The 25379-nt window shown below is 39.4% G+C and overlaps 1 protein-coding gene across 2 annotated transcripts in view; it reads left to right on the top strand.

Annotated features, from left to right (window-relative positions):
* LOC132134499 (long-chain-fatty-acid--CoA ligase 6-like) overlaps positions 1-24994 on the top strand; it is a 41646-nt gene extending 16652 nt beyond the window's left edge. For both annotated transcript variants that reach the window (XM_059547080.1, XM_059547081.1), the window contains exons 12-21: positions 17173-17307; positions 19353-19487; positions 19564-19659; positions 19739-19811; positions 22216-22304; positions 22857-22973; positions 23268-23411; positions 23483-23584; positions 23675-23746; positions 24421-24994. In XM_059547080.1, coding sequence (XP_059403063.1) covers positions 17173-17307; positions 19353-19487; positions 19564-19659; positions 19739-19811; positions 22216-22304; positions 22857-22973; positions 23268-23411; positions 23483-23584; positions 23675-23746; positions 24421-24561 — 1104 coding nt within the window. In that variant the 3' untranslated portion in view covers positions 24562-24994. The remainder of the gene's footprint in view (positions 1-17172; positions 17308-19352; positions 19488-19563; positions 19660-19738; positions 19812-22215; positions 22305-22856; positions 22974-23267; positions 23412-23482; positions 23585-23674; positions 23747-24420) is intronic.
* The last annotated feature ends 385 nt before the right edge of the window (positions 24995-25379 follow it).

Here is a 25379-nt window from a genome sequence, read left to right as displayed (position 1 = left end):
ACTATTATTTGTTTTAACTAATAGTGTTTTGAAATGAATTAATGAATAATAATTACTGTGATAACTGTGAAACCGTGATTATTCCTCAGACTATAATCGTACAGCCAAAATCTATAATCGCTGCATCCCACCCTGTCACGATAATCAATATATCGACTTATCGCACAATAAATGTACATGATCTCAATTTTTGCCAATGCAATACATCACCATTTATATTTACATAAAAAACACAATAACATAAAACATAACATAAAACATAAAAAAAGGAAAAATCTGTAGATGGAAAAATCTCCATAACAGTTCTTCGTCCATTTGTCTTTTTTCTATTTGTAAGAAAATGTGGATTTACTATTATTATTAATTTTTTTTACTATTATTCAAGTTTTTTAAGGTATCTAATATTTGGACACTTAATTTTCATGATCTAAATCATTTATGAATTAAATGTTTGTTTATTAATTGAAAGTGTGTGGCCTTCTTGCATTATTATGCTGTTATATTATTATTTTACATTCACTGGCATAAAATGGTCTTAAAATGACAATAATATCACTTATCACAATTATTTTAAGGGGCAATATATCGACCAACAAAAAGTTATCATGACAGGCCAATATAGATAAGTAGTTCTCATTATACTAGTAGTATTCTCATCATACCTTGAGATGAGCCTCCAAAGGAAGTCTCAATATCTGTGAATAGACAAATAAAACACTATAACAAACAGTAGTATTGCTTGGTCTGCATGAATTGAATCAAACCTTAATGGATATGCTGGCTGAGTGAGGTAGATGCTCATACCATCTGAGGTGCCTGTAGGGTTCACAACAGGCCGCCTAGCTTTCTTCATTCCTGTGGTATGAATAGAATGGCTCAGAATAAAGGTTCTGATGGAACATACTCAAACATTTCATAAATTATTCTACACATTTAAGTGGAAACTGTAAATCTCTAGCAAAAAATCCTCCTTTACTATAAAACCAGCTAAAATGATTGATCTAGAGAATTCCCTAGTACAGTGTTCTTTCTTTATATGATTGTGTGCTTTTACCAGGTTGTTCATGCTCCTCCCTCCTGCTGTGATATTTGTCCTTCATGCAATGAGCTTTAAAAATAAATAAATAAATACATATTCAAAACATGGTAACACTTTATGGCAAGTGTGAATCTCATGAATTATCAGGAACTAACACAAGCTCAAAGTCTTTCATTCATGACTTCATGGATGAAAAACACCTTAAGGTTATGTTCACACTTAGCGTCTTTTTTCGAACTACCAGCGTCTGTTCTACATTATAACCCTATGGAGTAAACCGTTTTTTCAAAAAAGTCCTGAGCGCTTTTTTAGACGCCACCGCCGGCGTCTTTTTCCTTTCGCGTTTCCTTTCCCGTATAATGTCGTGCACCCACAAACGTCTTTGTGAACCGACATTCTCCTCCCCGGTAACTTCAAAAGCCAACGCAAGAGCCAACTTTCTCTTTCTCGACATTTTTTGCATCACACAGCACTAGGCTACTGTTGCAGCTGTTGTTATAGCAACAAAAGAACCGAACGCTGCCAGCGTTTTCTTTTTTGCTAAAAAAACGGCATTGTCAACTTTTTCTTGTCAAAAAAGACACTAAGTGTGAACATAGCCTAAGACATTAAGACAAGTACATCATCATGATTTATGTTTATTATGCATGATCATGATGTTTTCATTGTTCACAAAAAACAAGGTATTTACTATACATTGTAGATAAACCTATAGTCATGGCACATGATTCAAAATACAAAAAAACATTTTGTGCATGTAAGACTACTTGAATTATTAAAAGGAATATAGAAAAATAATAAATATTACCTCATGCATGCATACAGGCTAGAAGAGTATATCAATTAATGTCAGAACTCATGTTTTTCATTAAAGATGAGGTATCAAGCATGTTCATGTCTTCTTCATAGTAGCCTGTAGGAATATGGACAGAGCGCAACACTGGCCAATCACAGCACAGTGTGCAAAATTTGTTGACATCTCAAACAATTCATCACCACAGGCACTCACAAATCAGGCAACCAACTGGATCTGGTTTACACACGCAACTGCATCACAGACAACATCTTGGTGAGACCTCTCCATGTTTCAGATCATTTCCTCATCACTTTCAGTCTACAACTCTCTGCCCCTGCACCACCAACCCCACCACCAGTCACTTTCAGGCGAAACCTGCGCTCACTTTCTCTCGCCCATCTTTCATCTGCCGTGTCATTTTCTCTTCCCTCACCCCCACAATTCTCATCTCTGGATGTGAATACCGCAACGGACACCTTATGCTCCACTCTAACCTCTTCTCTAGACAATATCTGCCCTCTTTCCTCCAGGCCAGCACACGCTACTCCCTCTAACCCCTGGTTGTCTGAGGTTCTTCGTGAACACCGGACCGAACTCAGGGCAATGGAGAGGAAATGGCGCAAATCAAAAGACACATCTGACCTGAGTATGTATCAATCTCTCCTCTCTTCCTTTTCCGTTGATGTTCATGCTGCAAAATCTTCCTACTTCCACAACAAGATCAACAGCTCCTCCAACACACGATCACTCTTCAAGACATTCAACTCTCTATTCTGTCCTCCTCCACCACCACCACCCACCTCCTCTTTAACTGCTGACGATTTTGCGAACTTCTTCACCAACAAGACAACAACTATCAGCAGTCAGTTCTCAGCTCCTCACACACAGGAGCACAGACCGACCCCTTTCACAGCCAATCACCCTCTCCCCTCCTTCTCTCCGCTAACCGAGGAAAAAGTATCTACACTTCTCCTCTCCAGTCATCCTACCACCTGCCCTCTTGACCCCATCCCCTCACACCTTCTACAAGCCATATCTCACACACTTCTACCAGCTCTCACACACATCATCAACTCATCCCTCCATACTGGCACTTTTCCTACTGCATTCAAGCAGGCTCTGGTAACTCAACTGCTGAAAAAATCAACACTTAACACATCACTTGTAGAGAACTACAGACCTACCTCTCTACTTTTCCTTTCAAATTACTAAATGTAAATGTAAATCCAAATACAGTAGTCTTACATCCAAATACAGACTGTATATGTCACTCATTGTTTACACAGTGCAGAGATTGTGAATACAACGGTTAAACAAAATTCGGTTGCAACAATCAGGATAAGCACAAGTAATTACCATTCTGATTAGCTGTAGTGACCACAATCACTCTGCACTGTATAAACAAATAAGTGACCTATACACAAGATAGAATACTACTATGCCAGAGCATGTATTTGGTTTAGTCTGTGCATGTTTGGGACCCATTGACTGCCATTATATCCCAGATGACACACGCAAGTCTGCAAGATGTCTGTTAAAGATCTCTTGATCTGGAAACATCCGCTGTCTAAAAACTTTCTTTCAGATGTCAGTTTTACATACATTCTAAATTATAAACATCTTAAAGACATCTAACAGACGTCTATGTGACATCTAAAAAGAGACATCCAATAGACGTATTGCAGATGAGCAAATAACCTAAATAATACATCTTGCAGATGTAAATGCAGACGTCAAATAGACATCTTCTAGATGTACGTGCGCTATCAGGGATATGACTGAAAGACTGCAGCGGTTTGAGTTAAAAATCTTTGAGTTCTACTGAAGAAACAAAGTCATCTACATCACTGACTCCTAGGGATTAGCAGTTGAACCTCACATTTTCATTTCTGGGTGAACTATCGCTTTAATAACACACTGTTTATCAGTATTTCCAGAAGACCAAGTTACCACTTTACTTGAGGGTTCACACACGATGAGGTCATAAGAAATTAATGCTTAGTTAATGATGACTACTGTATTTGGATGTCAACAGAATTCACATACTCTGTGCTGTGATTGGCCAGTGTTGGGGGTCTGTCCATTTACATGCAGGCTGCTATGAAGAAGACATACTGTATACGTGCTTGATAACTCATCATAATTAATGAAAAACATTAGTTCTCACATTAATTACTGTTACTGATATACTGTTCTAACCTGTATGCATGCATGAGGCAATGCAGATTTTTGTATATATTATTATAATAATTCAAGTAATCTTATTTGAGAAAACAAATGTTTTAGTACATGTACCAAAAGCATAGCTTTATCCATAATGGATATTAAAAATCTTGTTTTCTGTGAAAAAGAAAACATCAAGATCATGCATAATAACCTATTAATCATGATGATGTACTCATCTTAGTGAATGTCTTAAGGTGTTTTTCATCTATGAGGTCATGAATAAAAGATTTTGAACTCATGCTAGTTCCTGATAATTGAGATATTAATGGATGAAGTAATTCATAATTCTTCATTAATTTATGCATTAATTCATGGTAATTCATGTACCCCTACTGTAAAGTGCTCCCCAAAAACTTGCATCATTTACACAATGTTATAATTTAAGCAATCAAAAGCAACCTAAACTGCATTTTAAACATTTCTAACAGTCATTTTGGTTTCAAAAGTATATATACACATGTGGGTTTGAAGTTAAAGTTTTAGTATTGTCATACCTTTAGATGGGCCTCCTAAGGCAGGATCAGTATCTGTGAATAGAAAAATAAAATGCTATAACAAACAGCAGCGGCGCTTGGTCTATATGAATTATGCTTCTGTGACATCTCTGAACTACTGTATAATGTTTTGGTGCATCATATGGTGCACTTCTTACACTGACTTTACTGATTTGATGTTTGTATGTTTATGTGCTTTTACCTGTTTCTGTTTGTGTCTGTGGATGCGCCTCCTCAGCATCACTGTCTTCACTATGTTCCGAATCAGAAAAGTCTAACTTGTCTAAAAAAAAAATTGAGTATCAAGTAAGCTTAACATTGCTAATGTTAGAGTAAAAATAGAAGACATAGTGATAACTCTAATATCTGGTGAACATTACATTAAGATCTACGTTAGGGATTATCTTTAGGATATGAATATACTTAGTTAACTTCAAAATGTCATTTGTAACAACTTTAGTAGCATTACCTTCAATTTCAATTTCTTCTAGGGTTTTGCCGTGGAGATTTGAAAGAGAATCTTTCTCCATAGCGAGGAGTAACTTTGAAATCTTGGCCAGCTGGGTTGTAGCCTCCGGAAGTCGATAATATTCTCTGTGCACACGAATATCGTGGCCCAAGAAGTCCGCAACTTGGTCCAACTCGTGGTTTTTCAGGTTAAGCACCTGCGACAAAGTTGCCACATGTTTGCGCAGTTGGGTCGACCGGAGGAGTTCCGGGTTTTGTGCACCACACTCGTGTGCATAGATCCTCAGACAGTCTTGTCCTCTATAACAACTCAAACAGCTTGGTCGAGCAAACAGGAATTGGTTTTCCTCAGGGACTCCACATTCCCTTCTTCTGCTTATGAGGAGGGTTAAGGCATCAACCATGTCTGGTGACAGCAAAACTGCCACTTTTCGCCCTCTTTTACCCCTAAGTTCCACCCGACTAAAATGTGTACAAAGTTTTTGTTCAAACTTTGTTAGCCCAACAGCAACATCTTTGTGTAGGGGAGCTGTATCCCTCTCTAGAAAACCTTTGAGTTGCATTTTTGCAACCTCTCCTCCACGTCGCCGGTTGAACACAATTATTTTTGCAAGAGTTGCTTTGCATAGGTCGCCATAGACTTGTGCTGATGGCATCTGTTTCAAGTTCTCAGAACCTAAATCAACAACCTTTTCAAGATGCTGGTGAAGAAGTTGTACATCCTCTGTGAAAGGGAGGGTAGACGGCTTGTTAAAGCGCCCCTCATTCAAGGTGGTCAAAGCTGTGTGGGAAACGAGTTCAGACCATTTAGCATCATACAGCTTTTTGAATGCTTGGGTTGACTTTATCCCCTCACCATCTTCTGCCATTAGAGCTCGGCAATGTACAATGTCACATATCTTATTCAGTGAGTGGCCCAACTTAAGGGCAAGGCTTGGAGTCTGGAATGAGTGTTTTACATCATCAAACCCAGATACCTTTTTGACAGCCTGGATAACCACATTGAAATTTTCAGGTCTCACAGCATCTTCAAGAGTCTGTACAGAAAATTCCTTTCTCAGAATCAGCAGAAGTCTTCCAACTTCCCGGAGCTTCTGTCGAATATAGTCAAATTTAGTGGGATCTTGCCCATGTTTATTGTAAAATGACTGGGCCAGCTGAAGAATGCAAAAGTCACTCCGCACAGCAGCAGAGATGTCATCGTCTTTCATCACAGTTAGCAGTTTCCAAACACCTTGTGATATTTGTTGGCAGAGGGCTGCATTAGACATTGTTGCCAAAGACAAGACCCTAGTTCTTCCTGGCTCTGCCTGATCTTCCACTGGTTTGGAAAGACAATTTCGAACGTGTCTCCAGAGATCCCTTCGGAGAAACATTGCATGGCAATACATACAGTGCACATAATCTTTTGAATCATATCTTTTCTTTGGCTTACGTCTGAGTTTTAACAATCCAGTCCCATTCGCTAAAACATCTGCATTGTGTTCATAGTTTCCTTTGTTCCGCAGTTTGTTCAGAAGTTTTTGACGCTCTTTGGAATGTTTTGGTAGAGCCAAAGCCCGAGCAACATCGACGTTTGAATTCTCATGGACTTTTAAGTGGCGTGTAAATTTTGACTGCGGTTTTCCACAAATGTAGCAGTAATTCTTCTTGCTTACTGAAGAGGATATATTTGAAGATTGTAAAGATGGATCTTCCCCTGTGCCTGTGATATCCTCAACAGTGCTTTCAGTATTGCCATCGCTGTGAACTTTCGATATTTGTACTTGTATGGCTTTCCTACTAGGCATTTCAAGCTGTGCTGTGCAGACTGGAACTTTTGGGAGTGAACCTATGACACTTTCTTGGCATGGTCTGCCATTTTGAATTTCTGCAGTAGATTTGATGCAGAACACTTCAGTATTTTTAATGTTTAAGAGTTTTTCTGGAGGCGCTATGCTTACGTCTGAACCTTCTGAGACAGAATTAGGTACATAGTCCTCATCCGACATGTTCTCACTGGAAAATTCTACTTCGGAATCCTGAAATAGTAAACATATCTTTTGTACATACTCAGAAAGTTTAGTTCTAAGGAAGAAAATTGCTGAAAAATAAAACATATCTGACTATTTAATAAATCATACTTACGGATGTTGAGGGGTCAGGTTTGGGCTTCACATTTTTCTCGTAGCAAGTTTTATGCCAGAAGCGGGAACAAACTAGATTGAGCATATAATAAACAAGGTTGGTTTCATTTGAATAAAAGGTGATTTAAGAAAAGATGCTTTAAAAAGTGATAGATAAAGCAGTGATAGATGATCAGTGTGTTTGAAAGTGTGGCTATAAGATGGAAGAGAACAGAGAAAGGAGAAGACTAATATAAATATGAATCGATTACACAATTACACAGGCAGACAGACTGAGCAAGACAGAAAGAAAGAATGAAAAGTTAACTTTTTCAAGCTAATTTAAAGATGCATTTAGAACGTCAAGATTACACAGTTTTAGGGTTTCAATGGTAAAGCATTTTTAAAAGTATTAAAATTGTCTGAACAAAATACTTACCCTTACATCTCACACCAGCCCACTTAAAAGCGGAATAAGGACCACTACAGCAATCACATTTATTCAAGCTTGATAGTACTGTAGATATTATGACATGTTTACAGTTCTGTTGAAAAAAAAAAGTTATAATTGATTAGAGGAAATTATACTGTATTACTATAGTTAGGTGTTAAAGGCACAATATAATGCATTAATACAATATTTAAATTGGTCTCTGATATCTATACAGAAGGTATGTGGCTTAGGTAAGGGCAAAAATGATTTAGAAACAGTTTTATCTTTCCATATTATTCAACAATGCCAAGGTAAATTTCAAGGTTTTTCATTATATGGCACCTTTAAGACATAGGGCTAAGGTTTGAACAAGTTATTTTAATTTCACAAATAACAAAATGTATATCACAAATGTACTGCACTGTAGTATGACAAAAGCAGTAAGTATGGGGGACTTACGATACACAAACCATTGTGCAGTTTGACAAAACACACACTGAACTTCTACCCATCCCCCACAACATGACAAAAGCAGTAAGTATGGGGGACATACGATACACAAACCATGGTGCAGTTTGACAAAACACACCCTGAACTTCTACCCATCCCCCACAACATGACAAAAGCAGTAAGTATGGGGACATACGACAAAAGCAGTAAGTATGGGGGACATACGATTCACAAACCATGGTGCAGTTTGACAAAACACACCCTGAACTTCTACCCATCCCCCACAACATGACAAAAGCAGTAAGTATGGGGACATACGACAAAAGCAGTAAGTATGGGGGACATACGATACACAAACCATGGTGCAGTTTGACAAAACACACCCTGAACTTCTACCCATCCCCCACAACATGACAAAAGCAGTAAGTATGGGGACATACGACAAAAGCAGTAAGTATGGGGGACATACGATACACAAACCATTGTGCAGTTTGACAAAACACACACTGAACTTCTACCCATCCCCCACAACATGACAAAAGCAGTAAGTATGGGGGACATACGATACACAAACCATGGTGCAGTTTGACAAAACACACCCTGAACTTCTACCCATCCCCCACAACATGACAAAAGCAGTAAGTATGGGGACATACGACAAAAGCAGTAAGTATGGGGGACATACGATACACAAACCATGGTGCAGTTTGACAAAACACACACTGAACTTCTACCCATCCCCCACAACATGACAAAAGCAGTAAGTATGGGGGACATACGATACACAAACCATGGTGCAGTTTGACAAAACACACCCTGAACTTCTACCCATCCCCCACAACATGACAAAAGCAGTAAGTATGGGGACATACGACAAAAGCAGTAAGTATGGGGGACATACGATACACAAACCATGGTGCAGTTTGACAAAACACACACTGAACTTCTACCCATCCCCCACAACATGACAAAAGCAGTAAGTATGGGGACATACGACAAAAGCAGTAAGTATGGGGGACATACGATACACAAACCATTGTGCAGTTTGACAAAACACACACTGAACTTCTACCCATCCCCCACAACATGACAAAAGCAGTAAGTATGGGGGACATACGATACACAAACCATGGTGCAGTTTGACAAAACACACACTGAACTTCTACCCATCCCCCACAACATGACAAAAGCAGTAAGTATGGGGACATACGACAAAAGCAGTAAGTATGGGGGACATACGATACACAAACCATGGTGCAGTTTGACAAAACACACCCTGAACTTCTACCCATCCCCCACAACATGACAAAAGCAGTAAGTATGGGGACATACGACAAAAGCAGTAAGTATGGGGGACATACGATACACAAACCATGGTGCAGTTTGACAAAACACACACTGAACTTCTACCCATCCCCCACAACATGACAAAAGCAGTAAGTATGGGGACATATGACAAAAGCAGTAAGTATGGGGGACATACGATACACAAACCATGGTGCAGTTTGACAAAACACACCCTGAACTTCTACCCATCCCCCACAACATGACAAAAGCAGTAAGTATGGGGACATACGACAAAAGCAGTAAGTATGGGGGACATATGATACACAAACCATTGTGCAGTTTGACAAAACACACACTGAACTTCTACCCATCCCCCACAACATGACAAAAGCAGTAAGTATGGGGGACATACGATACACAAACCATGGTGCAGTTTGACAAAACACACACTGAACTTCTACCCATCCCCCACAACATGACAAAAGCAGTAAGTATGGGGGACATATGATACACAAACCATTGTGCAGTTTGACAAAACACACACTGAACTTCTACCCATCCCCCACAACATGACAAAAGCAGTAAGTATGGGGACATACGACAAAAGCAGTAAGTATGGGGGACATACGATACACAAACCATGGTGCAGTTTGACAAAACACACACTGAACTTCTACCCATCCCCCACAACATGACAAAAGCAGTAAGTATGGGGACATACGACAAAAGCAGTAAGTATGGGGGACATATGATACACAAACCATTGTGCAGTTTGACAAAACACACCCTGAACTTCTACCCATCCCCCATAACATGACAAAAGCAGTAAGTATGGGGACATACAACATATGATACACATGCTAGTTTAGAATGAACCATCATCCATATACCATTGTAAATTAAACAATTCCTATGACTGATGATACATGGGGCAACTTTATGAGCAACGTTGCGGGGCAACTTGGGTTAATGTTGGCATCAGTGGGCAACCAGAAGAGACACAGGTTCCATGACTGATTTAAAGTCTGAAAAAAATTTTTTTTACCCATTCTCAGTTGGGAAAGTGCCCAAGCAACATTGTTCAAAAAAAGTTGCCTGGCAAGATTGCTCAGAATGTTGTCCTGTGTATCATCAGCCTATCACTATCTTTTTTAATTCTTTAAGTTTGTAATTAAAAATCACTGTTGTTGCCAACTAAAGAACATTTAAGAAATAAATGCTTATTAAATGCTCATTTTTAATGGAAAGTACATTACCTGTTGAGTGTTGTCATGACATGTCAGCTGAGAATCAGACGTTGTTGAGATCTGAAAAGGTTTGAGTACTGAACATTAAATTTGGATAACACGGCAGTACATGGTGATGCTTTGAGTATCCAAAACAACTAATGTGAAAATGACATAATACAAGTGAATTCTTAGATCAAACAATCAGGGCATGTGAGAATTCATTGCAGCACACAGTCCTAATCGTCTGTAATGCTAAGGTAATGATTCTACATCATCTTACCAAAGTTGATGGAGATTTAACTACCTGTTGAGCATTAGAAACACACACTTACCTCCTTTGACCCATCTCTTGCTGCACAGCTGACCAAAGCATGCACCTGTTGTTCAATCTCAGAACAAACCTGTGAAATATGAAAGATTTGTGTAATCAGATTGACAAAAGGTCAACTATACTATGCTATAAAACACTTTTTATGGAAATTTTAAAGAAATCAATAGTTTATAAGGATTTTGCATCATCTTACCAAAGTTAATGGAGATTTAACTACCTGTTGAGCATTAGAAACACACACTTACCTCCTTTGACCCATCTCTTGCTGCACAGCTGACCAAAGCATGCACCTGTTGTTCAATCTCAGAACAAACCTGTGAAATATGAAAGATTTGTGTAATCAGATTGACAAAAGGTCAACTATACTACGTTATAAAACACTTTTTATGGAAATTTTAAAGACATCAATAGTTTATAAGGATTTTGCATCATCTTACCAAAGTTAATGGAGATTTAACTACCTGTTGAGCATTAGAAACACACACTTACCTCCTTTGACCCATCTCTTGCTGCACAGCTGACCAAAGCATGCACCTGTTGTTCAATCTCAGAACAAACCTGTGAAATATGAAAGATTTGTGTAATCAGATTGACAAAAGGTCAACTATACTACGTTATAAAACACTTTTTATGAAAATTTTAAAGAAATCAATTTGTACAACCTCAGAACAAACCTGTGTGGGTTCAAAATCAAATACTAACACTTCTCCACATGTAACTGTAAACTGTGTCTTTAAATTAAAGTAAAAGGATTATTTCAATCTGTTAATACCTTTGTTCTCCATGGCCAGTCAGAATCTCCATAGTTATACGTTATCTCTTCCCCAGGACTTATGTCCTTTACTGCAAATAAGCACAGATGGGGCTTTCCGTCCACTCTGATTGTTTTCATTTTGCTGTTGGGGTTCACATGATCATCATTGACGATTCTCCCTAAAAAAGCATCTTCTCTGGCAGCATCAACCCTGAAACAGCAAGAACATAGTGCTATCTCCACGGTGTAATATTGACTGAATCATACAATAGGAAAGTTTCACAGAATAATAATAATAATAATAAAAAGTTAATTCTAGTTTACCACTGCTGCATCAGGAAATGCAAAGTTTATACATACCACAACTGTTTTCCATCACAACGAAATTCAAATAAAAAAACTTCAAGTGCAGCATGGTATACTCTGTGCCTTCTTTCATATTCTTTTTTAGATATGATTTCCCCTCGATATTCAATGAGGAAATCTCCCTTTTGAAAGTGGCGACAGCTGAACACTCCTCGACCTAACCAAGAGCAGATCAGTCAGGGTAGAAGTTAAAACAATACTTAAAACATAGACAATTGTGTTACTCACCTTTAAATGAATTTATGTATTTTATTTCAAATCCATCCTTATCTTTGAGCATGGATGAAAAATATGCAGCTTCATCCTTTGGTTTTAGTTTGGCCCTCCGGGACCTTGTTCCTGCCATTTCCTGCAAAAGCCAGATGATGTATTTGGTCACTTGATGAAATTATAATAATTATATGTTTTTTTTAGACATCACTGACCTAATCAACAATGAGTTTATACTTTTATTTGCTGTAGAGGGCTTAAATATAAACAATAGGGATCATTATGTACTACTTGCAGGTCAGTGAAACAGGAAAGCATCTTAGACCTTACAAATGTGTTTAGTATTTTTAACAATCTGAAACATGCTGCTTTTCTCCTTCTCAACTACACTGTGACTGTCACTAAAGAGAAACATTATGATTATGGCTATCAGACTTTTACAGGTCCTTCTCAAAAAATTAGCATATTGTGATAAAGTTCATTATTTTCCATAATGTAATGATAAAAATTAAACTTTCATATATTTTAGATTCATTGCACACCAACTGAAATATTTCAGGTCTTTTATTGTTTTAATACTGATGATTTTGGCATACAGCTCATGAAAACCAAAATTCCTATCTCAAAAAATTTGCATTTCATGAAAAGGTTCTCTAAACGAGCTATTAACCTAATCATCTGAATCAACTAATTAACTCTAAACACCTGCAAAAGATTCCTGAGGCATTTAAAAACTCTGAGCCTGGTTCATTACTCAAAACCGCAATCATGGGTAAGACTGCCGACCTGACTGCTCTCCAGAAGGCCATCATTGACACCCTCAAGCAAGAGGGTAAGACACAGAAAGAAATTTCTGAACGAACAGGCTGTTCCCAGAGTGCTGTATCAAGGCACCTCAGTGGGAAGTCTGTGGGAAGGAAAAAGTGTGGCAAAAAACGCTGCACAACGAGAAGAGGTGACCGGACCCTGAGGAAGATTGTGGAGAAGGACCGATTCCAGACCTTGGGGGACCTGCGGAAGCAGTGGACTGAGTCTGGAGTAGAAACATCCAGAGCCACCGTGCACAGGCGTGTGCAGGAAATGGGCTACAGGTGCCGCATTCCCCAGGTCAAGCCACTTTTGAACCAGAAACTGCGGCAGAAGCGCCTGACCTGGGCTACAGAGAAGCAGCACTGGACTGTTGCTCAAATTTTGCATGTCATTCGGAAATCAAGGTGCCAGAGTCTGGAGGAAGACTGGGGAGAAGCAAATGCCAAAATGCCTGAAGTCCAGTGTCAAGTACCCAGAGTCAGTGATGGTCTGGGGTGCTATGTCAGCTGCTGGTGTTGGTCCACTGTGTTTTATCAAGGGCAGGGTCAATGCAGCTAGCTATCAGGAGATTTTGGAGCACTTCATGCTTCCATCTGCTGAAAAGCTTTATGGAGATGAAGATTTTGTTTTTCAGCACGACCTGGCACCTGCTCACAGTGCCAAAACCACTGGTAAATGGTTTACTGACCATGGTATTACTGTGCTCAATTGGCCTGCCAACTCTCCTGACCTGAACCCCATAGAGAATCTGTGGGATATTGTGAAGAGAAAGTTGAGAGACGCAAAACCCAACACTCTGGATGAGCTTAAGGCCGCTATCGAAGCATCCTGGGCCTCCATAACACCTCAGCAGTGCCACAGGCTGATTGCCTACATGCCACGCCGCATTGAAGCAGTCATTTCTGCAAAAGGATTCCCCACCAAGTATTGAGTGCATAACTGAACATAATTATTTGAAGGTTGACTTTTTTTTTTTATTAAAAACACTTTTCTTTTATTGGTCGGATGAAATATGCTAATTTTTTGAGATAGGAATTTTGGGTTTTCATGAGCTGTATGCCAAAATCATCAGTATTAAAACAATAAAAAACCTGAAATATTTCAGTTGGTGTGCAATAAATCAAATATATGAAAGTGTAATTTTTATCATTACATTATGGAAAATAATGAACTTTATCACAATATGCTAATTTTTTGAGAATGACCTGTATACAGTATATGAAACCTCTACAGACACCTACAGCAAGGTTAAAACTAACAGCAGGTCTGATAAAACAACACCGATTACCCTTACTGTACTATTACAGGAATAACCTTCACAAAGAACTGTAAACAATAGAGCTCCGGACGCCACGTGACCTATTCTGTTTACACCGCCATTTTGGCAGTAAAGAGGCCGTACGAGACGAGCGTGAACGGATGACGGCAGCATGAGTTTTAAGGCAACAGAGTTCACTGCGCACTTTAATTAAAAAGATATAGACCTGTACATAGCAAAACTTAATAGATTAAACATAACAGATCCCTATAATGCCCCCGGGGTGCTTTTCATGTGTATTGATAAAGGAACTTATAGCTTTCCTGAACTGCAGTATCCTGATATAACGTTATATAACTAACGTTACTTCATTAACTTTTCCTCGGCCTATTCCGGAGACTCTTTAAAGGCCTACAAAAGCCTGTTTTTTTTTTATGTTTATGGACAGTGTGTGAAAATGTGAGTTTATGTCCAATCATAAACCGGTGGGATAATGTATCTGATTGATATATTATATATATATATATATATATATATATATATATATATATATATATATATATATATATAAACTGATATTAGTTTACACATTATCCCACCGGTCACAATTGTGACTGAACATAAAAAAAAATAATTTCATACACTTTCCATAAGCATTTAAAATGCTTTTAAATGCTTTCCTCCACCTGTTCTGGAATCCAGGCACACAGCAGCTGTCCACCATGTTGAAATAGTAATTGTTTTGAATTATTATTCGACCCGACCGCTATCGATAACGCAAAAGCCGCTCTGGTGCTCTCCTGGTTGACTGCCAAAATGGCGGAGTTTAGATTGCATGACGTCAGCCCCCGGAGCTCTATTAAAAGGATCTGATCAGACACACAAATAGTTTACAACTAAACAGCTGTGTGCCCTGAAAAACCTCAAGTTCACCATTCCCATATGAAAAATACATGTAGTAGACTTCTGTACTATAGTAAACTAGAGTAATAATCCTAGATACAATAGGTTTTTTTAAACTTACCATAGTAAAAATTAAATAATACTATGGTTTATCAATTCACTAATATTACAGGATACTGAAGTGCATTAACAAAGTGTAGTAATCACTATTATACTAACATACTGCAGTAAACTCCAATTTACTACATCAAACACTACAATATTTGTCCATTAGGCCTTTCATAGATTAACCCCATTATCACAACACTGAACTGCCCAGATAGCAAAATAAATATGATCTCAATCTGGCATCATGAGTTATTTAACCATTAGCCATTAACTTTTAAACCCAAAACATACATAATACAAGCGGTTTAGTTATTGCTTGTTTATTTGTCAGACTAACGTTAGAAAGTCAATAGTTAATTCCTTATATATCCTTATACTCCTTATATTTTGTGAGGAAACGCTAGATAAAAGCTTACAAACGTGACCAAAGCTGTTTGTCTGTTTTATAACGTTAACTAATATAATATACTGTTTTATTGTTTATTGAGTTTTATCATCAATCTTACCTTAAGTGTCTTCAGGGTGACTTGCTGATTATCTCAGCCGGAAGAGACTCGGTCGGAGGTGGGGGAGGGTAGGAAAATGATTCCAATGATATTGCTTCTCTGTGTTTTTATTTTTATAGTTGTGGTGTGGACTTTGTTATTCCTTTATATTTAGATCTATTTTACAAACATATCTTTATCGTTATTGTCCTTTGTGTGAATGGCTAAAACACAGTGGTTAGACAAAACCCGAATTTACAAGGACTTCTCACCTTTCAGCCAATCAAAACCCGCGATTCCATTCACAAGTGTGAATATTAATGAGGAGGTGCAGTACCAAGACCCACCTGCAGGAGCGCAGTTCCGATACACACTCTTAACACAAAGTCCGATGATTGTGAACTATAAGGACTTTTGGAGAAAATTTGAATTTGAGCTCCTCCCACATGTAGAAGCACTTCTACGTTGTCTGAATTATGAGGACACTGACACTGTCCTCATAATCCAAAATGTCCTCGTAGTGTGGCGTGTATTCATATAAAATGTCCTCGTAAATCACAAAAACCCACACACATACACACACACGCACACACACACACACACACACACACCCACACACACACACACACACACACACCCACACGCACGCGCGCACGCACACACACACACACACACACACACAGGCTCTGTGTCAGTGGACACTAACAAGTTCATGAGACCACACCTAGGAGCACACAATACATGAACTTCCTCGTTCTCAGACGCTTCAGTCCTTATATGACCTGCTGATGTCTATCTCTTAAAGGAGCCGCTGGTTTGTTTCTACAGAAAAGCCTATCGACTCGATCATCACACTGTGATTCTGTTAACGTGGAAACTGTTATGAATCATACACATGTATTATGAATAGTCATGTCACAGATTCCTCTGTAGTGCTTTATACAACACAGACTCTTATGGAGCATTTAATTCTTATAGCATTATTTTATTATGAATAATAATTTGGCTAATGTTGAAAGGAAATGTTCTTAAAATAAAAAAAATGGGTGATTTAAACACTGAAGGAACATTCAAATGTAACGTTCTCATAACAAAGTGATAGAATGGAATGTTTGTGGAATATTTAATATGGAATATTTTAAAAACTGGACATTAAGAACATTGAAAAAATATTCAGAAGTAACATTTTCATAACTTAATAGAAATGTAAGCAAAATGTTCCTAGATCACATTTTTGTTAGCTGGATTCAAGGCAATAAACAGGAAAATATTACTATATAATATATATAATAATGTTGCACAAATCATCCATTATGAGACTTTTTTTTAACTGCAGCTGTCATCTCATACTGTCAGTCAGTACAGTCAGATATTTCGAAGTATTTCCGGTCTCTAACAGTCTGCTGCTCCTGATCTCTAGGCGGTGGTCATCTGTCACGGCGGGAGGATTGGCTTTTTCCAAGGAGATATCCGTCTGCTTCCGGACGACATGAAGGCTCTCAGGCCCACCATATTTCCAGTGGTGCCTCGACTCCTGAACCGCATGTATGACAAGGTGAGAAGAGTTAAAATTGTTTTAAATGAAGTGTTTGCTGTTGCAAGATATGTGTGATGTTTTGCATGCTGTGTGTGTGTTTTGTGGTTTTGTGTGTAGTGTTTTGATAGTTTCAAAAGCTGTGTGTAAGCATTTTTTTAAACTGCAACTACATAATTTACATGTTAGCTTTTAAGATGTACTATACTTTACTGTTTTTTGTGGTCTTCCTGGCAAATGACAAACAGTAGATGTGCAGAGCTCTGATCTTTATAGGGTGTTTTTGATAAACAACTCATGGTTTATTAATATTTGCTGTTTATTTTGTTGAATGGTCCCAGTGAACAAATGTGTCTAATAACATGAGTATTACACCATCAATATGATTTATTTTATTCTTCCTGTGTCGCCATAAACCAAATGGTTTAAAAAACAAACTAAATTGTGTGTATGTTTTTGAGAATCTAAAAATGCCTGCAGTTTTGTGTGAGGAGTAGAGTTAGGTGTAGGGTTAGTGTAAGGGATAGAAAACACAGTTTGGACAGAAGAAAACGCTCTGGTTACTAAAGTAACTTCGGTTCCCTGAGACAAGGGAGTGAGCTTTGTGTTAAATACGCTTCTGAGAAACTCTTGTTACCTCTGATACTGAAGCCTGATTTGTTCATGTTCGCGTAGCGTAGGGTATGTCCAGGTTATAAAATCCAGTGAAGGTAGAAGGTAAAGACCAACCATGCCGTGCAAATATCATCAATTGAAAGTCCACTGGACTGATCCCACGAGGAGGCTCTTCCACTGGTGGAGCGGGCCCTCACTCCGACAGGACACTGTAGACCTGCTGAGGCATAAGACAGGGCTATTGCATTATCTATCCAGTGAGATTGTGACTGACGCACACGAAGAGCCTCACAACATAACAACATAAGCCCCTTTCACACTGCGATTCAGGGAAAATACACGGGTAATGTGTCCCGGCAATTGTTCCCGGGTCGCTAGATTTTGCACTTTCACACTGCCAGTGATTACCCGGAATATGTGCGCATGTTCACACACAACCCGTAAAGGTCCCGTAACAACACGTGACATCAGGGCGTGACGTGTAATGTACAAGTCAAAAAACGCTAGGCACGTTTACTTTCACTGAAGCTGGCGAACGATCTCGGTGTCAGCGCGGACAGTGAGGAACTAACTGATCTCTGCTTCATTACAGTTTGCAGGTAATTTTTTCGTCATGAACGTTGATCTGCCTTCAAAACCAACCTGTCCTCCAACCAATACACTCGAATAGGTCGTTTGTCCAAATCCCTGAAATACGACCCATCAGAGCGTATCCTACAATTGCGCCCCTATCGGCAAAAGGCCGTTTTCATATTAATGTTTTGTAATGTAATGTTCTCTTTTATGTGCACTCTGGTTTGCGTTTCGTGTAGCTCAGTTAGTAGATTATTGCGCTATACCTTGATAGGTAATCATGCTATCATGGGTTCGATCCCAGGGAACGGATGTGCACGAAAATGTATATGCTCAATAAATCATAATTTAGCATGATTTCTGTGAGGGTTAGGTTTAGGGGTGGGGTCAGGTGTGGTCATTCGAATGAATAAGCCACCTAGTAAAATATGTAGGAAATAATGTGAGATCGGTGTAAAACGCCCACACATTGCATTTAAATAAACGTGCGTTTTGATTGGTAATGACGTTATACGTCATTTCATGACGACAGACGCAACGCGATACTGTCATTATTTTTACGCCCGCTAGAGGGTGCTTAACTTTAAAATGTAAATATAGGTCGTAATAAGGTGCTTGCACAAACGAACTATATGTCAGGGCTCTTCTACGGTGAGCAGCAGGCTTCAAGCTTCTTGCTTCTTTCTTCAGAGTGCAGCAAGGAGATGATCCTCGAGCTGAAAGAGAAACTTCTTACAAATGGCGCTCAGAACTGACATAAAGTGTCCTTGACACAAAGGGAGAGACAGTTTGATAGGGAAACAATTACGCCTCTGGAATGAACCCATAAAACATGTGTGTGTGGCAGTTTGAGCACATCCGTCTCTGTTGTCGCTCAGATCTTCAGTCAGGCCAACACCTCGCTCAAACGCTGCCTGCTGAACTTCGCGGCTAAGAGGAAAGGGCTGGAGGTGCGCCGCGGCGTGATCCGCAGTGATAGCGTATGGGACAAGATCTTCTTCCACAAGATCCAGGTGTGTAATGCAGCTCCAGTGAGACATGAAGCTACAGCCGTGCTGATGTCTGAATGATCATGTGATCTCCTCTCAGGCCAGTCTGGGCGGCAGGTTACGGATGATCATCACCGGAGCGGCTCCTGCGTCCCCGATCGTCCTGGACTTCCTGAGAGCAGCACTCGGCTGTCAGGTGAGATCCCACGCCGCCGGCCGCAGCTGCTGGTGCTCAGCGCCGGTGTTTTCTCACGCAGACGATGCTCTGTGTGCAGGTGTACGAGGCGTACGGTCAGACGGAGTGCACCGCTGGATGCACCTTCACCACTCCTGGAGACTGGACGGCCGGTGAGACTCCACACACTGCAGATCACAGCTTCTCATCAACTCCAGCACATGCACCGATACATTTACACAACATTTTTACATTGGTCTATCATTTTTATATATATCTAATCAAAATTTTGTTCTGTTTTGTTCAGTTTGTCTGAAAGCAAATAACACTCCTCAAATAAAAAATAAATAAATAAATAGAAATTATAATTACATACACTGGATAACTTTACTGATCGCACAAACTGCAGTGTAAATACCTCCACATGTTACCTCAAAGAGCTATTTTAACTTATTTAAAAATAAAAGTGTTGTTGGTACAAATTTATATATATATAGGTTGGTTCAGTGATAAATTATATTTATAAATGGGAAAAACTAAACAAAAACAGGTAATTTACATGTTAATAAATTACTAAATCCAAATCAATAAAAACCCACAATGCACTGAAAAAAATGGTTAAAAAAATATATTAACAGTTTTTTTTTCTGATGTTGTTTTGTTGGTACAAAACAGAAAAAATTATGCATAAGGTCTAGAAGTTGCCTTTATTTACAGGAAGTAATCTAAATTAAACAGTGACTAACAAAATATGTTTTCATTAATATAAAATCAAATTTTAAGGATTAAACAAAACCAGGAACTAATGTAACAAATTGAAGTATGATTTATTTCAGTTTGGTGTTATTATAAGGTCTAACAAAAACCAAAAGTCTAAAGTTTGTTTTCATTTTAATCTCTGTTTTTAATTCTTCATTTGACATCAGTTCACATGACAAGAGTTCAGCGAACCTGGATTTTGGAGCGCAGTGATCTTGTTTTTTCGTGTAGCGATCAGACATAGGCCTTTAATAATCTAGATTATATGTATGAAGTAATTGTGAGAAGCATAATGTTTCAGAGTCTGTATCTATTGTGCCAGCAAACACAGCCAACTGTACGGAAAGCTCTCCCTCTTCTGGCTGGTTTCTATATCACACTTCATCTGAGATTTGCTCTCAGTAATGAGGTCTTTTATAGTTGGTCCTCTCTGTCAGTCATTTGCAGAATTATCTGTAACTCACACTTGTTTGTTGAGGACATGGAAACGCACAAAGACAGCTATAATAAAATAAACTCTAAACTTTACAGGGAGCCAATGTAAAGACGCTAAAATTTGAGTAATGTGATCCCTCTTTTTTGTTCCAGTAAGGAGCCTCACTGTATTATTTTGGACAATTTGCAGACACAAAATTGCTGTTTGAGGCAGGCCTCAGTAAAGGGAATTACAGTAATCCAGGCGTGATGTTATGAAAGCATAGATTACAGTCTCCAAATCTTTGTGAGGCAAAAACTGTTTCAGTTTAGCAATTGATCTCAGATGGAAGAAGCTGCCCTTTACCACTGTGCTAATTTGATTCTTAAACTTGAGGAATGAATCAAATGTAACCCCAGGATTTCTTACATGGCTTTGAACATTGGCAGAGAGAGAGACCCTAAATTAAAAACAGATTAAGTCCTACATTGGCCTAAAATCTGAATTTTGCTTACATTTAAATGCAAAAAGTGATTAGCCATCCAATCTTTTATCTCCTCAAAAGAGTCTAGCTGTCAGTTTTTGCTGGAAGATTGAACTGTATATTGTCAGCATAGCAGTGGTATGAAAACCAAGGGAAGCATGTAAACTGAAAAAAGAAGAGGGCCTAAAATGGATCTTTGGGGCACACCGCACAATGAAGAAAAACCTCCCAATGCTCACGGAGAAGGTTCTGTCTTTAAGATAAGAGGCCAAGCATTGCAGAGCAACACCCTGAATACCCAGCAACTTTTACAACCGATGTAACACAATACTACGATACTGTATCGAAACCCGAACTTAAATCCAACAAAATAAACACAGCATATGAACCAGTGTCAAGAACTTGCAAAAGGTCATCACTTACTCTCAACAGTGCAGTTTCTGTGCTGTGCAGTGATCTAAAACCTGACTGAAAAGTATCTAAAACATTGGACATACTGATAAAGGATTTCAACTGACGATAAACAACTTTCTCTAATAGCTTTTAGATAAAAGGCAACTTAGAGATAGGTCTAAAGCTACTGAGGATACAGTAGATGGGTTTCTTAAGCAGAGGGTGAACCACAGCATGTTTAAAACTAGCTGGTACAACTCCATTTGGTAAAGAACTATTAATGATGACCATTACGGCCGGACTCAGGTTTGTAAACACTTCAATACCAGACAAAGGCTTCAATAACAGATCAGGGAGAATCAGAACAGCTGTGGAGCTACTCAACAGCCGAGGAACAGATTAACAAGAGAACACAGAAACTGAACCAAAACAGAACTAAACATGACAGCTAAAGCATATCATTAGCTACTTGTGTTGAAGTTATTCAGGTCTCTTGTCCACATTCTCCTGCTGTGTGTTTCTGCAGGCCATGTAGGCGCTCCGCTGCCCTGTAATCTCATTAAGCTGCTGGATGTGGCTGAGAAGAACTACTTTGCTGCTAAAGGAGAGGGAGAGGTTTGTTAACACTATCTGTGCTTCATTTCATGATAATAAATGAGCAAGGAGAAATCCTCTCAAAAGCTACTTCACAGTAGGGAAAGAGAAAAGTACATATAGCATTGCATCAGTGTCTCATCAATGGATGCTCTGCAGTGAATGGGTGCCGTCAGAATGAGAGTCTGGTAAAAACATCACAATAATCCACAGCACTCCAGTCCATCAGTGAACATCTGGAGAAGACAGAAGAAACATCCAGCATTAAGATGTTTTTAACGTCAGCTGTCTGGACTCTCATTCTGACGGCACCCATTCACTGCAGAGCATCCACTGATGAGACACTGATGCAATGCTACATTTCTACAAACCTGATGAAGAAACACACTCCTCCTGAGCAGATTGTCAGCACATGGTGATGTTTGGCTGAACTCGTGCTTCCACACCACTATGCATCTGTCTTTGCGCTAGGACGATGGTCTCCACAAGAGATCTGCAAGTTTTCATTCGCCAAACAAAACTAATAACATTCAGTATAAAACATCTCCATTATTTTATTCTTTCTTGATTCAGATTTGTGTGAAAGGCCCAAACGTCTTTAAGGGTTATCTGAAGGATCCCGTGAGGACGGCTGAGACGCTGGACGCAGACGGATGGCTTCACACTGGAGACATTGGCAAATGGCTGCCGGTACGTCTGCCTTTACATGAGAACCAGGATGAACATGACCTTCCTTTTGCCACTAAATATCTGTATTCTGTGTCCACATGTTGTGGTGTTATGATCTATCCCTATAGAAATCCGATAGATATAGCTTGTGCTTCAAGACTGCTTCTTGAAACATTAACCAGAACACCAGCCCTGAGCAGTATTTTACCAGTATAGAGAGATGATCTATAACCTAAAACATCAACACTGCACATTTTGGACTATCCATGTCACTCGGACAGCTAAATGATGGCTTCTTTCATTTGTTCTCATCAGAACGGCACGCTGAAGATCATCGACAGGAAGAAGCACATCTTCAAGTTAGCTCAAGGAGAATATATTTCCCCGGAGAAGATCGAGAGCATCTACATCCGCAGCGAGCCCGTGTCTCAGCTCTATGTTCACGGGGACAGCCTGCAGGTCAGTGGCTCACGTTATGGGCGTCACACGAGTTAGCAGCCGTTCATAATGTCTGATGATTGTGTGTGCAGTCGTGTCTGGTGGGAATCATCGTCCCGGATCCAGAGGTCTTACCCTCGTGGGCTCAGAAGAAGGGCTTTGAGGGATGCTATGACGAGATGTGTGGAAATAAAGTAAGGCTCACTCTGAACACATGTGGCACAGATGTGCTGCTGGCACCACACATGCATGTATTGAGCATTGTCTCTGTTTCACGTCTGAAGGAAATTAAGAAAGCCATTCTGGAGGACATGGTGCGCTTGGGAAAAGCCAGTGGCCTCCATTCATTCGAACAGGTGCGTTTGCAACACAGATATAGCAGAGGGTAGTTACAACATTAGAAACTTTTCATTTTGAGTTTAAAGATGAAGTGCATCAGTGCTTTCAACCAGAGGCCTGCTCTGAGATGCTGTGACATCTTCTAATCTTGATCAGTCATCTTTTGCTGATGATGGTTCTTCAAATGCATTTCAGATCTTCTAAGATTACTGCACATTCTTGTGTTCAATGGAGAGAGCAAAATCACTGATTCTCAAAACCACGATCAACAATGTACCGGCGGGACAGAGGTGTAATGACCTCAATAATTGGGCAAAAGTCATATAAACACACACGTGCTGTAGTCTAAATTGGAACATATTGCTGTTGTTGTTATTATAATAATATGCTTGATCCAGTCTAAGTCTCAGTCCCAGAAGTTGCACATTTAAAATACTCAAGAATTAAATACCTCTTAAAAATAAATGTTTTTCAAAGCAGTGCCACAGAAGAAATATATTTGGTTCCACTTTTAATGAACAGTTCTTAAAGTAACTATTTTTATTCTGCGTGTGAATATTTTAGTCATCTTAAGTCCACTTTTCCATTATAAAGAACCCTTTTCCATGGAGGTTAAAGGTTCTTCATGCCAACACAGAGTGTGGTCCTGCTTGACTTAATGATCCACAATGATTTCTCTGACTCCTGGCAGGTTAAAGACATCCACATCCATAAAGAAATGTTCTCCGTACAGAACGGATTGCTGACCCCGACTTTAAAAGCCAAGAGACCGGAGCTGAAGCAGTACTTCAAGACGGAAATCGAGCAGCTGTACAGCAACATCTCCATGTAGTCGCTCGTCTCCAGCAGATGAGGACGTTCCAGCATTCCTTCACTATTTGTTCTTCTTCATTGAAAACTAGCTGGCACTAAGCGCTCGGAACGAGCCATGGGCGTCCAGGCCGAGCATGAGCTTTACTCGCTATAAGAGTCATTAAACGAGCTGTGAATGTCAACGGTTGGTGTGCCTTTAGAAATGTGGCAGAGCTGCAACCAAATCGAGTCGTCCTCCGAAAGCGGAAGCGTCCCAGCTAGCATGCATGCTTCATTCATCTCCGGTGGGCCGAGGAGGGCAAAGGTCACCCGTGTCAGTTCACCTTTCCTTTACAGGTCTGAAGGGAAATCCAGCACATTTCGGGCTATAAGCCATGCATGCTGTGTGCCGGCGCTCCGTGTCTGACATTCCCAGCCCCTTTGAGACATTTTGCATACAGACCTCATGCACAACAATGACCATATGATGCTTGTCTAGATAGTAAAGCTCTACAAATGTGTCTCACTTGATCAAAGTGAGCATGTCACACAATCTTGGCCCGAGTCGATGGATCGACTAGCTTTTCAGTTCCTCTCCATCCCAAATTTTCAATAGTAGCTTGTTGAAGAAAACTATGTGAAACTATTTAAGCAACGTTTTGAAGTGTAGAGAAACCAATAAGATTTGAACCTGCTCTTGAATGATATCAGAACTTTATCTTTGTATTTCATGAGGGATATGAATGGGGACGAATCTGCAGAGATGTTCGTTTATTCTCGGTTACCTTAGCTTTTGTTTTCTGGCATTCAGACATGATGTATTTATTTCACCTGCCCCTTTCAGTCTGCCTGTTCAGC

Source organism: Carassius carassius, unplaced genomic scaffold, assembly GCF_963082965.1.
Source record: "Carassius carassius unplaced genomic scaffold, fCarCar2.1 SCAFFOLD_94, whole genome shotgun sequence".
NCBI lineage: Eukaryota > Metazoa > Chordata > Actinopteri > Cypriniformes > Cyprinidae > Carassius > Carassius carassius.
The sequence above is the reverse complement of the archived record's forward strand: the minus strand, read 5'-3'. Positions and strand labels throughout refer to the sequence as shown.